We start from the raw sequence: 17,473 nt of genomic DNA, 5'->3' as shown, positions 1-17,473 counted from the left end.
TTTCCCTCGATGATTTTTGATGTTCCACTTTGATGAGCTTTACAGTGCATTACAGCAACTTGTGATCGTTTTTGAATGGCCTTAATCAGGTTCAGTATCTCCTCCTGGTACTTAATGTTTGTTCCTTGTGAAGAGAGCAGTCCCCGCTCTTTCCAAAGGGCTCCATGCACATGAACAACTCCGAAAGCATATTTTGAATCAGTCCATATATTAACTTTCTTGTTTTCGCTGAGTTCCAATGCCCTGGTTAAGGCGATTAACTCCGCTTTTTGTGCTGAGGTGTTTGGTGGTAAGGGCTTAGCCTCAATTACTGTCTTGGCAGTAGTAATCGCATATCCTGCGTACCGCATTCCGTTCTCCACAAAGCTACTGCCATCAGTAAAGAGTTCCCAGTCAGTTTCTGCCAGCGGAGTGTCTTTCAAATCAGGGCAACTTGCGTGGGTATATTCGATGACTTCCACACAATCATGTTCCAGGTCTCCTTCTTCAGTACCTGCACTCAAAAACTCAGCAGGATTCATTAGGTTAGTAGTTTTTAGAACAACATCATCTTGTTCTGTCAGAATTACCTGGTATTTCATCATTCTGCTTGGGGACAGCCAATGGCCCTCCTTTTGTTCCAGTACTGTTGTCACCATATGGGATACAAACACTTCTATCCTTTTTCCCATAGTTAATTTTCGGACCTCCTGGATCAGTATTACTGTAGCAGCTACCGCCCATAAGCACGCCGGCCACCCAGCACTTACCGGATCTAGCTGTTTAGAAAAATAGCCAACAGGTCTTTTCCAGGATCACAGTCGTTGGGTTAATACCCCCAAGGCAAGTCTTTGTCGCTCGTGTACAAACAACTGGAAATCTTTGCTCAAGTCCGGCAGGCCCAAGGCAGGTGCCTGCATCAAAGCCTGTTTTAGCTTTTGGAAGTCTTCACGTTGTGGTTTTCCCCACATGAACGTCTTATTCCCTTGTGCTTCGTATAAGGGTTTAGCAATCAACCCATAGTCCATAATCCAAAGTCTGCACCATCCTGTCATTCCTAAAAAGGATCTTAATTCATGTAAGTTTCGTGGTTCTGAAATAGCACAGATAGCATGCACACGGTTTGTACCTAATTTCCGCTGTCCTTGAGAAAGCTCGCATCCTAAATAAATCACAGTCTCGGATGCAATTTGAGCTTTACTTTTCGATACTTTGTACCCATTCATTCCCAATTGGTTCAGTATTTCAATTGTTACCTGGATGCAGAGTTCTCGTGTCTCAGTCGCGATCAAAATGTCGTCTACGTATTGTAGCAACAGGTACCATTGTCGAGGGATTACGATGTGGCCTTTCGTAGTCCATTCCTCGAGTTCCTTGGCCAACTGATTTCCAAAAATAGTTGGGCTATTCTTGAATCCTTGCGGAAGACGTGTCCAGGTTAACTGAGTTTTCCTTCCATTGTGTGGATTTTCCCATTCAAAGGCAAATAGCTTTTTGCTTTCCTGGTCGAGGGGTATGCAGAAGAAGACATCTTTTAAATCAAGTACAGTAAACCATTTATATTTCTCCTTCACAGATGTTAACAAGGTATATGGGTTTGCAACTACCGGATAAATATCCTTAGTGATCTGGTTTACAGCCCGCAAATCTTGGACTAACCGGTAACTACCATCGGGCTTCTTTACTGGAAAAATTGGAGTATTATATTCTGATTCACATTCCTCTAGAATTCCATATCTCAAAAATTTTTCAATTAGAGGAACTATTCCTAACCTAGCTTCTAATTTCAGTGGGTACTGTCTCAACTGTACTGGCCTGGCATTTTCCTTTAATTCCACTTTTACGGGCTGGGCTGTTTTCGATTTCCCAGGTATGTCAGTCGCCCATACCGTGGGGATCACCGCCTCCTCCACAGCTTGTGGTATTTCCACTACCGGGTTTTCTTTTAATAACAGAATTTGTCCTACCTTGGATTCTGGAATTTTCATTACCAGGTTTCCATTCTCAAATGTTATCACAGCATCCAATTTGGTCAATAAATCCCGTCCTAGAAGGGAAACTGGACAATCTGGAACATATAAGAACTCATGGGTTAATTCCTTTTCTCCAAAACACAGATCTAAGGGTTGCAGGAATGGCCATACTTCTTCCCTCCCTGTGGCACCAACAATCGTTGTCGTTTTATGACCTATTGTTCCCTGTAAGGAATTTAGCACAGAATAAGTAGCCCCTGTATCCACTAAAAATCTCACATCCTGGTCCCCCACTTGTATTGTCACCAGGGGTTCCTTATTCTGGGTATCTGTTCTTGTGCTGCCATATAGTCAGCTGTTATTATTATACTCCCCCAACACCATAGTTTGTATTGCATTCCCTGCTGCACTTGGTACCTGACTCGTGGAGCCCGGACGGTTCGGGCATTCATTTTTCCAGTGTCCTTCCTCCTTACAATAAGCACATTGATTTATACCAAGCTTTACAACAGGTCTTAAAGGAGTTCCCTGAACATTCCGAAAACCGCGCCCTCGGCCGCCTCTGGTTCCTCTGCCACGGATTTCCATTCCTATTCCCCTACTTTGCCCTTGGACCAGGGCCAACAAGTCTCGCTGAGAACGCCTCGACTGTTCCTTTTCTCTATTATTATAAACTTTCCAGGCTGTTTCTAACATAACATCTAGATCTCGTAGTTGTGCCCTCTCCAGTTTCTGTAATTTCTTCCGAATGTCATCCTGAGACTGTCCCAAAAAGATTAAAGCCAACTGAACCCTTGCTTGTGCTGTTTCAATATCTAAATCCATATATCTCTTTGCAGTTTCTTTTAACCTTTCTAAAAAGGCTGAAGGGGATTCATTCTTTTCCTGCCTAACATTATACAATTTTGACCGATTCATTTGTTTTGGCATAGCAGTCTGAACACCGATCAATAGCCAGTCCTGATACCTCCGGAGGCGAAGCTGACCACCTCCAGTATTATAATCCCACCGAGGATCCTCCTTTGGAAAATTTTCATCAACATTGCCACCCACTATTCCATTCCGAATATCCTCCCTTACTTTATCTCTTGCTACCCGTATAACTATATCCTTTTCTGTAGAATCCATCAAAGTGTCAAGAATCACTTGTAAATCATCCTAATCAGGATTCTGCGTTTTAATTATCATTTTAATTATCCTTGCAACTTTGTCCGGGTTTTCCCGGTAAGGACCGGCTGATTGTTTCCAGATCATTAAATCTCCTGGCGAAAACGGGACTTTTACATAAACCGGCTCTCCCCCCACTCCTACCGCTTGTCACAGGGGTGCTATTACATTTGGCAGTCCACCCCCCTTTTGGGCTTCCTTTCCTCTGTTCCTAGTTCTGTGGGATACTGGTATAGTTGTTACTCCTTTTACACCGGTTGCTGCCCCTTCATCCCCACTGGAATCAATATCACTTTCAGTAAGACGCACAGGTGCCGAGGGTTTAAGGGGTTTAGGTGCAGAGGGTTCAGTTTCTGGAGGCGCAACGTCAAGACACGGCAAATCTAAGGCATTACCGCGGCTGCTTTCTATTGCCAAACACGTCATGCATTTCTTTTCTGCCGTACAGCCCATGCATTTATCATTAATACCGTTCCTCCGGACTAACATTAACCCACATTCCTTCCTCCAGTCCTGTTTTTGTACAAGATAGAAAAAGAGATCCACGTACTGTACCTCATCCCATTTACCTTCCCTTTGACAAAACCTCATTAATTCACTAATAGTTCCAGGTTCTAAAGTACCCTCCGACGGCCACCGTACTCCATTAGGCAAGTCATATTCAGGCCAGCAGTGAGTACAATATTCAATTAATTTCTTTTTACTCATTGATTGTCCAAATCCACCCTCCTTCCAATGTTTCAACAAACAGTCCAATGGTGACATCTTTGTATCGCTCATATCAACACAAAAGGGTAACACACAGACGATTAACACAGAAAGGTGACACACAGATAACTTTACCAGAACAACAATAAAGACGGATCAAATCACCAGTTTGAACAGCAAATACAGATCAAATTGCTAAAACTGTAGACCAGGTCCTGAACAGCATAGATAACCAGATCAGGTGAGTGCAAATAACCAGACCAAACCAGGTGCCGAGCCTGCGGCGTAAATAACCAGAACCAGAACCAGATGCTGAACCTGCAGAGGTTTCCCTCTGTCTAACGGACGGCTGCCTAGGCAATACCTCGGGAGCTCCCTGCCCAACCGAGCGTGGCTTTCGCCGCGTCTGACCGGCAGGCTACCGGATGCCTGACCAGCAGGCTACAGGACCAGAACAGAACCAGACCAGATGGTGTATGGGGATATAGCGGAAGATTTGGCGAGGAGGTTAGTTAAATGTAAATACGCTCAAGTGACTTGCACCTGTCTGTAGAAAAAGCACACACATCACACTAATTGTCTTACTGACCTTGTGTGCTTGATGAGTAGAAGCTCTGTGTTAGATAACACAGGCCTGGGAGAAACTCTGGGCACCTTATCACTGTGTCTGAGATTTCTGCTTTGTTGTGAGAAAGAGCGGGAGGCTGCGCCTGCCTGAAGCCTTGAAATACAGGCGAGTTCAACAGGCCCAGTGATCTTCCAGCAGGGCTGAACTGACCAGCGCCTGCGTCCCCGTTTGTGTCACCTCTGCCTGGGAGCTTAGGTGTGGCTTCGGAGATCCCCCAGTAGAGAGGTAACTAAAATAAAACTTGCTCTTTGCAAATGCATCCGTGGCCTCTGGCTCTTCTTGCGATGTGCCTGCGTATGTGCACACAGATGGGTACCCAATAATCCAGGTAAAACAACAGATAAAGCACCTTCTTACCAATCAGAGGTCCATCGTGAGCAGCGGAGAGCCGGTCGCGTCCGATGCACTCCCCAAGAATACCTCGGTGCTAGCTGGAGCAGGATTGAGACGCGATACGTCTCAGCAATGCCCGCGAGGTCCCATCTGGGTCGCCAAAATGTTAGCAATCAGGACACATAACCACGGACGTAGTTATATGCGGTGCTTTATTTCAGCGCTGGGAAACCAGGGGTTCGCACCCAAAGCTGGCTTCAAACAGCTGATTCAGACCGTACCTTATTATACAAGTTAGTCACATACATATTCATTTCACCCTTGACAACCATTAGCATATTCCACACCTATTCTAACACAAACTTTCTATCTAAAAGATGCTACAATTATCAGTTATTTTCTACGGTACCAACTTTAAAAGAATATATCGTAAATCTATGTCCACCTTAAGAATAAGGCTCGGTTACAGTTACCTGCCTTATAAGAATATACCATAAATCTATGTCAGCTTTAAGAACAGAGTTTGGTTACTGATTACAAGAGTTCTATGGCTACAGGGCTGGTTGCTATCCTAATGTTAAACCAACTATAACAAATTCAGCGGCCAGTAAAGGCCTTGTCCTGTTCTTCAGTTAAGGCCTGTCCTGTTCTGTTCCATGAAAGAAGACATCTTGTAAGGTTGATTACTATCATTTGCTATCACCAACACCAAAGTGATTACTTTATACCAACTTCCAGAGGTGATGCACTGCACATTGACACTTAGAAGAAGTATTCGCTCCAAAAAAGGCATCGTTGAACACAACCAAGTGAGCAAATAATACAGGATTTGCAACGGTGTCATTCAAATTGATATCATAACTGCAGTATGCTTTAGCATCACTAAATGGCCTGTGAAGCACACAGTTCTGTTGTTATCTCACCCTTTTGAAGCTTTCAAAGAAAAAAACCGATACTCTCTTGACTGAACTTTCCAAGGTCTCCTCCCACCAGAGGCAGGATCAGAACTCGGACTGCTCAAACTGAGAGTCCAATGCTCTCCCAGTTGCACTACTCAGGAAGCTGTTTAAGCAGCTTGTTAGAAGCACCTCTTAGCTCCCCTCACTCACCCCATTTTGAGTACAAATAAATCTGCCACTGTTTATTGCAGGGCAACAATAAAGTCTGTCAGATGTTCTCTGTTGATCCCTGCCCTCCCCACTAAGGAAAGGGAATAGGAGGAAAAGGGAGAGAGACTTACAAGTTGGAAAGTTTTTAAAAAAGCTTTGCTAATAATGAGAGGAAATAATGCAAAATATGCAAAACCAGTATTGAATTTCCCGGAGTAGTGCAGCAGCTGCGTTGAGTTGCCAGCAGGGGCTGGCAGGGCTGCAGGAAAGGCACCAGGAAGTCCCAGACTGGATTCAGCAGTAGACAGGGATGCACGGACTAGAACCAGGATCAGGATTGCAGAGAGGAGAACAGGCAGGGTCCTCTTCAGACGCCAGCCATGGACAAAGAGAGCGAGGCCCTCATGACTTCTCAGCTTTAAATTGTGTATGACGTGGATGGTATGGAATACCTCGTTGGTCAGTTTGGGTCACCTGTTCTGTTTGCCCATCCCTGCAAGTACGACCCTCTTACTTATGGAACATAAGAAATTTATCAATGACCTTGGCTACTATAGCAATAAAAGATAAACCTGGGCTGTTTCTGCATACAATTCCTACCATTAGCTCAGTAAAACTGTAAACGTCAAGCATTATCAGCTCTGGAGTTAACACTGTCTGAAAAACATGCAACCAACTTCAGAAAAATGCAGTTACTTAGAAGAACTTAGCTGAAAGGAAAATTCACTAAGAGAGAATTGGTCTTGTTTTAACCTAAACCAGGACAACCGGTAATCTTAACTCTTTGGTGTCTGGATCACACCCCCAGCCTTTCAGCATCTTGTTCTGTTAGTATTGAAATTTGTGCTCCCATATCTATTAAGAATTTCACCAATTGTCCTTGAGGGCCAACTGGAATTAAAATGTATGGGCCGTCATAATTTATCCACTGGTAAGCCTCCACTAGACAGTCCCAATTGCCTTCCAGACCTTACTTGTTTTTTGGATTCATGCCCTGCAATTCCTCCCTATGAAGGAGAAAAAGGTTAATGCTCCTTCCTTGAGCAGGCATGGAAGGAGTTGAAATATGCTCCTTCCTTTCATCATTGTCTCTTTCAGGAATGCTTCAGTTAGACTCAAAATAATGCTAGTAGGTTGTTTCTGAATTGCTACTCTGGGAATGCCTAGTACCAACGCCCTTCTCTACAGTTAATTTCTCCACTCCTGGGATTCTACTTGAGGGACTTTAGGTGTATTCTCCCTTGGTTTAGTTTGTGTCCTCTGTGGAGTTGTTTGTTTTACTGGTCTTACTTTATGAGTGGGTTTTGGGTCTGAATTTCCAGCTACTGGATCGTCTCATCCCATTTCACGAGCATGATTTACAATGCCGTGTATTAAGTCTACCCATGTAGGGAGTTGGATGTGGGGGGAATTGGGGCCTAATACATTATTGAGTTCTGTGTTTCTTCTAATTTCATCTTATTTTGCAACTAGATGGGGTCTAAGAACTGCTAGGGCTCCTCTTATTAGTGGTTTTAGCATTGCATAATCAATTGTGGTGGATATTGGGATATCAGTGGCTCCTCATTGATGCATGGCTTGTATGCAGGCAGCTTTTGTACTAGCTGTAGAGAACTTGTCAGTAGATGTTATGGGGGTCATGGAGGATACACCTTGTTCCATAACATCTACTCCACCAGCCAATAAGCTACTCGGTTGGTGACAAGAGTGGCATTCATTCGCTGGGTCGAGTCCTAAATTTAAGAAAACTCCTGGACCCCAAAAGCCATTTGCTTCATTTCTCTTCAGCATCTCTGGAGATCATCTAGTCATCATTTGTCACAGATGACTGATTTAGGGTCCTGCTTGCCACAGAGCAGTGTTTAGATCACTTAAAGAAAAGTGTAACTTAACAGAGTTCGACTTAAAAGAGTTCAGTGGCAGGTTTACACTATTATTTACTGCATGGGGGAGATATGCCAAGCCAAATGCTGCTTACCTTCTTTCCAGGCGCCTGTATCCGTTCACAAAGCAAACTTTCAGGCGTCTTCCCTCCCTGATAACCATTCGCTCCGGAGTCTGTATTTAGAGCTCCGGAGGCAAACTTTCAGGGGAGGCCTGTAGCTGTTCATGAAAGCAAACTTTCAGGCATTCCCTCCCTGATAGCCATTTGCTCTGGAGCCTGTTTAAAGCTCCAGTGGCGAACTTTCAGGCGAGGCCTGGTAACTGTATGCAGAGCAGACTTTCAGGAAACAAAATTCTCAGGAAAAAAAAAATAATAAAAAAATTAACGGAGTAGAATAGCAGGAGGGCTGGCTCGAGCTGGGTACCTGCGCAGAGGTCCAACCCAAGCATAGGAAACGATAGACTTTTATATCTTTACAAACCATTCATACCATGATTCCATCCAATAGCAATATTTCTCTTTAAGGTCTTTTTGCTTCTCATTGGATCTTTTTCTCTGATTCCACGTGGGCCTTTGTTTTGTTCAGCTGTAGACATTGTTTATGGTCCATAGCCTTGCTGGTACTGCTCTGTCTGAATAAATCCTTTCTTCTCAGCGAAGTGCAAAATAGGCCTTATCTTGCAAGTGTTCAGTGTAGTTTGTAGTTGCTTTTGGTAAATATGAGCTTCCTTGTGGGTCTCCTGGAAGGAATTCTTGGCCTGGCTATGGCTCAGACCCTTATTTCCTCTGGAGCCTGGACCAAACTACTGCTGGTTTGGCTGGGGGGGAGGGGTTGAGTGCATCTGCCACACATGTATAAGAAACATAGAAGGTAAGGGAGAAGAGGTAAGGGTTTATATGTGTTTATGACCAAAGGATTATATGTGCACACCCAATTCTTTATATTGCTTGGCTAGAATTTCAATGTTTCATCATTCTGCATCTCAACCTGCCCCCCCTCTAGGGTTCTGGTGCCAGGTTGCTCGGAAATTTGGATCCTAGGTCTCTCAAAGCAAACTCTCAGGTGTCAAGTTCATAGAAATAAATAATTTAATGGAGTAGTAAAGCAGCAGGATCGGTTTGAGCTGGGTGCTTTCGCAGAGGTGCTGAGCCGATCATAGAAATCCCCAGGTAATTATACCCAAGCAAGATGAACCAGAAGCCTTGGCCCAGTCCTAGGGATATGATATAACTGGCATTAGTGAAACCTGGTGGGATGAATCCTGTGACTGGTGTGCCATGATGGATGGCTACAGGCTATTCAGAAGGGATGGGCAGGGTAGGAGAGGCGGGGAGGGGGTGGGGTGGGGGTGGGGGTGGCGTGGCGTTACATGTAGCGGAGGGGCTGGAATGCATGGATCTGGCAGTTGGCGAGAGTGAAGTTGAGAGCCTCTGGGTAAGGAATAAGGCACAGACAAATAAAGCAGATGTCATAGTCGGAGTCGACTATAGGCCACCCAGCCGGGACAACGACACTGATGAGTTATTCTTTAAGGAACTAAGCGAAGCCTCCAAGTAATTTGCCCTTGTCCTTATGGGGGACTTCAACTTGCCAGATGTCAACTGGGAATATCATGCAGTTGGCACCAACAGGTCCAGAAGATTCCTAAAGCATCTGGACGATAACTTCTTGGTACAGGTACTGATACCGTAAAATCGGCAAATATAAGAAACTTCTAAAACCAGGGTTTAAGGTTTTAAAAGTAGCATTCCATTTACTGGTGCCGGCACCCACGGGGATCGCTCCACCTAGTGGGGGCACTGAAGAAGCTCCAGACAAAGGTTATTGTGGCGATTGAGAACACTGCACACAGAGACACATACACACACAGAGTCCGTGTCAACAGCAAGAGCAGAGCCAGGCAGAGCTGAACTGAGCCCAGCAGAGCAGAAAGCAAGCAAGCCAGCAAGCAAGCTCTCTTTTAATTAACTCTTTTTCAATTTATAGCTTTACAGATACGGGCCTGGACTAAGAGGATGCTTTTTTCAAAAAACGTTATTCCAAACACATCACACTCAGTCTTTCTCATGCATACCTAGGGCGGTCTTCCGGCCCAGCATTCACATGCCCTTTCACGCTGCTGTGTAACCTGCCCAAGGCCACTTTTTTTTGACTGATTGCTGTGATTTAATCATGTTAGTATTAGTCTTCCTTGACGGTCCAGATGGTCATGTTAGTATTGATCTTCTTTTATCATCCAGGTGGCTGGAGCCATACGTCCTGCCATTCCCACAGTTATATCCACACAGATCATACATATTCATTACATTTCTTAGAAATCCTTTGCATATGTGTTACATTTCTTGGAACCACTTAGCATATGTAAATGTCCCTCCCGTGTGTGCAGTTCAATGAGTCGGTGGTCTTTTGAGGGTCCTGGGATGAAGTGAGAAGTTTTTCTCAAGCTGTCTGCTGCTTGATCCCGACTCCTGGGCAGGTGCAGTCCCTTTGTTATTCGGCTCATAACTGCAAAGACCGTATCAAATGGTCGCTGCGCTGGTCTCGCTACCTTATCTTCTAGGAGCAAGCGCATTGTCTCGTAACCTCCTGCTTATTTTAACAAACACCATTCTGGTGACTTAATGCTTAATAAGTGCCTAACACCTAACATCTGTGACCCTTACTCTTATTAACCTAGTAAGTGCCTAAAATCTATGACTCTTATTTTTATTAACTGATTTTATTACTAAATGCTGCTTTTAGGTATCAGTACTTAGGGAACTGACGAGGAAAGGTGCCTTCCTAGATTTGATACTCGCTAACAGAGAGGGTTTTGTGGGAGAAGTGGTGACTGGTGGCTCCTTTGGCCACAGCAACCATGAAACGGTCAGGTTTAAAATCTGTGCTAATGGGAGGAAAACTGCCAGCAAGACCTCAACTCTAGATATGAGGAGAGCAGACTTGAGGTTGCTCAGAGAAATACTTAGTAAGATACCCTGGGAAGAAGCTTTTGAAGGTGCTGGGGTCCATCAGTGTTGGTCACTTTTTAAGTACCACCTACTAAGAGCACAGGACTGGGCAATTCCAAAATGCTGAAAATCTAGCAGGTGAAGCAAAAATCCAGCTTGTTTGAGCAGGGATCTTCTTGAAATATGGGGAAAAAGAAATTACGTGGTCAGTGGAAGCAATGTCAGCTGTCATGGGAGGACTACAGAGATGCTGCTCACCACTGTAAGGAAGAAATTTATGCAGCCAAAGCTCAATTAGAATTGAAGCTGGCCAGTACTGTGAAGGACAATAAAAAAGGCCTTTTTTATTATGTTAATGTCAAAAGGCAAACTAGAAATAACATTGGCCCATTACTCGATGAGCATGGTCACCTTATTAACAGGGACATAGACAAAGCTGAGACATTTAATGCTTGCTTCGCCTCAGTCTTCAACACCGAAGATGGGCTTGGGTGCCCCCATAGCCCTGGGTTAGAGAACCATGGCTGCGAGAACAATAAACTCCTAATAAATCCGGAACTTGTACGAGATTTGCTACACCAGCTAGATCCCTACCAGTCGATGGGGCCTGATGGCATTCATCCAAGGGTACTTAAAGAGCTGGCTGATGTCATAACGAGACCTCTCTCTGTGATTTTTTTTCAACACTCTTGGGAATCTGGAGAGGTGCGGGATGACTGGAAGCTGGCAAACGTTGTCCCAATCTACAAGAAGGGCAACAGGGATGACTCTGGCAACTACAGGCCTGTCAACCTTACTTCTGTGCCTGGCAAAATCATGGAGAAGATTATTCTGGGAGTTATTGAAAAACATCTGAACAACAATGCAGTCATTGGTCCCAGCCAGCATGGGTTCATGAGGGGAAAGTCTTGCTTGACCAACTTAATTTCATCCTATGACAAGGTTACCCACCCAGTTGACCAAAGGAAGCCTGTTGCTGTGATCTTTTTGGATTTCAGTAAAACCTTTGATACTGTCTCTCACAGTATCCTCCTGGACAAGATGTCCAGCATACAGCTGGGTAAACACGCAATACACTGGGTGAGCAATTGGCTGATGGGCCGGGCTCAAAGAGTTATAGTAAATGGGGGGGAAGAACATTTTCCTAATGTTTAGTCTGAACTTCATAGAATCAGAGAATGGTTAGGGTTCAAAGGGACCTCTGGAGATCATCTAGTCCAACCCACCTGCTAAAGCAGGTACACCTAGAGAAACTTCCCCTGATGCAGCTTCATTCCATTTCCTCATGTTCTATCACTGGTCACCAGAGAGAGGAGATCAGCACCTCCCCCTCTGCTGCCCCCCTTGAGGAAGTTGTAGACTGCAATGAGGTCACCCCTCAGCCTTCTCTAAGCTGAACAAACCAAGTGACCTCACCTGCTCCTCATAAGTCTTACCCTCGAGACCTTTCACCATCTTGGTCGCCCTCCTCTGGACACACTCTAATATTTTTTATGTCCTTCTTATATTGAGGTGCCCAAGACTGCACACAGTACTTGAGTTGGGGCTGCACCAGTGCAGTGTAGAGTGGGACACTCAACCTGCTAGCTATGCTGTGCTTGATGCACCTCAGGATACGGTTGGCCCTTTTGGCTGCCAGGCCACACTGATGACTCATGATCAACTTACCATCAACCCAAACCCCCAGATCTCTTTCTGCGGGGGGGCTCTCCAGCCTCCTGTCCCCCAGTTTGTACATATACCCAGGATTACCCCATTCCAGCTGCAGAATCCAGAACTTGCTCTTGTTAAATTTCATACAGTTGGTGATTGCCCAGTTCTCTAGTCTATCCAGATCTCTTTGTAAGGCTTCTCTACCCTCGAGGGAGGCCACAGCTCCTCCTAGTTTAGTGTCATGGGCAAACTTACTTAATGTACATTCAATTCCTGCATCCAGATCGCTTATAAAAACATTAAAGAGCACTGGCCCTAAAACTGAGCCCTGGGGAACCCCACTGGTGACTGGCTGCCAGCCTGATGTAACCCCATTTGCTATAACTCAGCCCGACCCATCAGCCATTGCTCACCCAACATATTATGGACACGTCTAGCTGTGTGCTGGACATTTTGTCCAGAAGGATACTGTGAGACACAGTATCAAAAGCTTTGCTAAAATTTAAAAAAAAAAAAAAAAAAAAGGGGCACCTTGTCATAAGAGGAAATTAAGTTGTTTAAGCAGGACTTTCCCCTCGTGAATCCATGCTGGCTATGACCAATGACTGCATTTTCTCTCAAGCGTTTTTCAATAACTCCCAGAATAACCTTCTCCATAATTTTGCCAGGCATTTAAATGAGACTGACAGGCCTGTAATTACCTGGGTCTTCCTTCTTACCCTTCTTGAAAATCAAGACAATATTTGCCAGCTTCCAGTCAACTGGGACCTCTCCAGATTCCCAAGACCATTGAAAAATAATGGAGAGAGGTCCTGCGATGACATCAGCCAGCTCTTTAAGTACCCTGGGATGAATCCCATCGGACCCCATAGGCTTATGTGCATCCAGCTATCCAGCTGGGGCAGCAATTCTCAAGCAAGTGCAGAGCTGCCTGGGAGTTTATCATTCTCACAGTCACGGTCTTCCAATACAGGGCTCCAGGGGTTCCAGGGCCCATCATTGGTGTCGAAGACAGGGTGAAGGAGGCATTAAACATCTCTGCTTTGTCTGCATCCCTATTTGTGAGGTGACCGACCTCATCAAGTAACGGACCAATGTTATCTCTCATCCTCCTTTTGCTGTTAACATATTTTAAAAAGACCTTTTTGTTGTCCTTCACAGTGCTGGCCAGCTTGAATTCTAATCGAGCTTTGACCACACGAATTTTCTGTCTACACTGGCAAACAGCATCTCTGTAGTCCTCCCATGTCACCTGTCCTTGCTTCCAATGTCCATACACTTTCCTTTTCTGCCTGAGTTCTAGAAGAAGATCCCTGTTAAGCCAAGCTGGCCTTCTGCTCTGCTTGCTTGGCTTCCAACACTTTGGAATTGCCTGCTCCTGCACTCTGAACAGATGGCTCTTAAAAAGTGACCAGCATTCATGGACCCAAATACCTTCAAAAGCAGATTCCCAGGGGACCTTATGTAGCTAGCTCCTTCAGCTGCCCTAAGCCTGTTCTCCCCATATCCAGGGTCAAAGTTTTGCTGGCAGTTTTTCTCCTATCATCATCAAGAATTTGAAACTCAACTATTTCATGGTCACTGTGATCAAGACAGCCACCAGTCAGAACTTTGCCCATGAGTCCCTCTCTGTTTACAAACAACAAATCCAGGAGGGCACCTTTCCTAGTTGGTTCTCCCAGTATCTGCACTAAGAAGTTATCTTCAACATGCTTCAGGAATTTCCTGGACCAGTTTGTGCACACTGTATGATATTCCCAGTTGACATCTGGGAAGTTAAAATCACCCATTCTTTGATTTTTTTTTTTTTTTTTCTGTCCCTTGTTTCTGTAGCCATGCTAATGGCCTGGTAGAGTTTTTGCAGCTGTAAGAAGGTACCTGTCCTAAAAGTCTTATACACCTAAACATATCAGCCCAAAATGGCTAGGAGTTTTCTTTCCTGGTTCAGAAAGCTGGGTCCCTAGTGAGAAAATATCACTGACCTGGATCTGCATCTGTGGGCACAAATAATGGTGTGCGTAGAGCTGATGCAGCCGTGATCCAGACAAGGGGAGCTGAGCTGCTCCCCAACCCTGTGCAAGGAGTGTGTGTTGCACCAGAGAAAGATAATAGAGGCCTGCAGACCTCCTGAACCTTTCACCCTGGCACTTTGTTGACTGTCATGATCCAATGTAATTTGCAAAACCTTCTTCCCCTGTCACACTAGCTCTAGCTCTAGTTTATCTTGGAGGCAGACAGTAGTAGTGCCAGGATCAGTGAATTAAGCTACTTTCTTTGGCTCTGGAAAATCAAGAGGCAAAGAAGGGAATCTTCATTGTTTTTTCCCTCATGCTGCCTTCATTTCGAAAGCTGTGAAATGTCTGTCATTGCAGAAATTAACTTAATCCAAACATATGCAAGGACGGGAGTTGGACATGATCCTTGTGGGTCCCTTCCAACTCAGGGTATTCTGTGATTCTATGAGTATTTACCTGCCCCTCACATGGTGCTTCATTCCAATAGTTATATTTGATTCTGGTGTCTTCTTGCTTCTCATTGGATTCTTTCACTGACTTCAGAGAGGCCTTATTTTGTTTAGCTGCAGACATTGTTTATAGTCCGTAGCTGCTTCGTGCTGGCCTTCAAAGTGTTATTTTGTCTGAATGAATCCTGTTTTGTTCATCAAAGTGCAAAACAGGCCTCATCTTGCAGGTATCCATGCTGGTCTGTAGCTTCCTGCTGGCTTTGAAGGTGTTATTTTGCCCGAGAAAATTTTGTTCTTCCCAGTAAAGTGCAAAACAGACCTTATCTTGTAGGTGTCCATGATGGTTTGTAGCTGATTTTTTTTTTTTCATTAAGTAGATACACATTTGGTGAATATGAGTAGAACTTTACAACATACAGTTTAAGGTTTCAGCACATTTAGCTTACTAATTAACGTGAAGCAGATAGTATATTAAAAATCACACGACCATATAATTCTAAATTATTTGTTCTTTTTAAAATGCATTTACTTAAGCTAAATGTTTAATATAAAACTTGAATTGGGCTCATTCAGTGGTCTGTGAGTAGTAAAAGATCATCACCATAGAGCCATGCTTGTTTAGCAGAGAGAGCTGAAAGTAGACTCACCCAGGCCATCATATTTATGGTGTCAAGTGGTTGGCTCATGGTCAAATTGCATACCGTGGGAAAGGTATGCACGAGACTCCTTGCACTCATGACTTATCAGTGTTCAGTGTGTTTTTCTGCTTCCTTGTGGGTTTCCTAAAAGGAGTTCTTGGCCTGGCTACAGCTCAGGCCTTTACTTCTTTTGCCTGTACCAAACTGCTACTGGTTTGATTGGGGGGTCTAGTGCATCTGTCACAGATGTAGACCAGGACATATGGTTACCTCAACCACCTAAGTATAAAATTGTGCATCTAGTTCCATAGTCCTCTGACTTTACCAGGGAACTATAATATATTTTAAAGTTCCTTTAGTCATGTGTATCTACCTTGAAGGCCTGCATTCATAAGATCCTAAGATTTCCTTATAACTTGCTAATGTAAAATATGTAAGCCCCAAGAACTATTGAGTAGTCAGTAAACCAAGCTGCTTTTAAGAGAAATTGGTAAAATCAGTCTCTGCGTTTTTAGCTGAAAATTATTACTATGCAAGGCAGTCTATATATCTAGAACCAAGGTGGTGACTAGTAAACTGGTTTAACATGCATCTTCTCATTTTCCAGATGGGGTGTTTGAGCATTATTGGTAACAAAGGGTTAGTTGCCGATTTTTATTCAGTAGGGGAACTGGATAGAGCATTGCAGTTTAGCTCAGGCTCTTTTGATAATGTTTTCAAAAAACACAAAGCAAAACAGCCTTGTAATCAAGATGCTTATGATGATCTTGACTGATACTTTGAACTGCTTGCTCTTGCAGATGTGGATGGAAAAGCACCGCTTGCTCCTGTTGATGGTGATGATGATGAAGTTCCAGGTAAGAACAAGCATGCAGTGGAGGAAAAGGAAGTGAATTTGCTGAGAGGTAACATGTGCAGCATAAGATTGGGCCAAGGACAGGAAGAGTATTGAGTAGTCACTTGCTGTTACAGAATTTCTGTGAACATTGTTTTCAGATACCATGTGAGACTTAGATGGACCACTGATTTGAAGCTAGCATTTTTTTCCTGTGTAGGAGTAATAGTTATGGCTAAGATAATTATTTAATATTCAATAAGAAGAGTGGTAAGAAACTACCTTTTCAGTATCACTTTGCCCAGTTGTGGGTATGGTGAAGTTAAATGCTCTTAGAATTGTGCTTTATAATGAATCATCTAAAACTTATTTAAACAAGAAGAATGAACTATGAAGCTCTTCAATGTTATTTGGTCTGTATTTTATAATCTGATTTTTTTTTCCCTTGTAAGCACTTTATATGAATTAGAACTTGGGGGGGGGAGGTGGAAATTGGCAAAGCAGAAGTGGGTCAAACTTTAATTTCAAAATCTTTCTTTTTCTAGATCTTGTCGAAAACTTTGATGAAGCTTCAAAGAATGAGGCAAACTGAACTAAGTGACACTTTCTGAATAAAGTTAAAACTTGAAAAAGCTACACGGAGTTTTTATTTGTAATATTTGGAAACTCCTTGAACCTGCAGCTCTTTTTCCATTATTGCTTGTACTAAATATTATTTTTGTGGCCTGGTTGAACAAGCCTACTTGAAATAAGTCAGATTGCCAATCCATCTCTGACTAGACACAATTTTTGCATAACCTGCCTGTATAGAAGCAGAACCCCATCTTTAATGAACTTTGGCATACAATAAAAAATATAAAATAAACTTTCTGGTGTTGCTTTTTGTCAGAAAAGCAGGAAAAAAAAAATGTCCTTAACTAGTAAACAATCATAAAAGGTCTTGCTTTTCTGCAGAGCATCTTCTTTTTGCTGTGTTAGAAAAATGACTTCTAAAAGATTTTTGGTGCATAATGGAGCATTTTAGACTTAATCGGTGAATTCCCAGTGTTTGCTGGTCAGACCACATACGCTATGTTCCTAAGGCACTTTGTAATCTACTGAATTTAAGAAATAGACCTGTATTCTAGAATTACTTTATGATCGTATGGGGTT

At 43.6% G+C, this 17,473-nt stretch overlaps 1 protein-coding gene across 2 annotated transcripts in view; it reads left to right on the top strand.

The window, feature by feature from the left end:
- LOC136114607 (transcription factor BTF3) overlaps positions 1-17,156 on the top strand; it is a 37,737-nt gene extending 20,581 nt beyond the window's left edge. For both annotated transcript variants that reach the window (XM_065859998.2, XM_065859997.2), the window contains exons 5-6: positions 16,287-16,343; positions 16,867-17,156. In XM_065859998.2, the coding sequence (XP_065716070.1) occupies positions 16,287-16,343; positions 16,867-16,913 (104 nt within the window). In that variant the 3' untranslated portion in view covers positions 16,914-17,156. The remainder of the gene's footprint in view (positions 1-16,286; positions 16,344-16,866) is intronic.
- Positions 17,157-17,473: the final 317 nt, after the last annotated feature.

The sequence above is a fragment of the Patagioenas fasciata genome, chromosome W (assembly GCF_037038585.1).
Source record: "Patagioenas fasciata isolate bPatFas1 chromosome W, bPatFas1.hap1, whole genome shotgun sequence".
NCBI lineage: Eukaryota > Metazoa > Chordata > Aves > Columbiformes > Columbidae > Patagioenas > Patagioenas fasciata.
The sequence above is the reverse complement of the archived record's forward strand: the minus strand, read 5'-3'. Positions and strand labels throughout refer to the sequence as shown.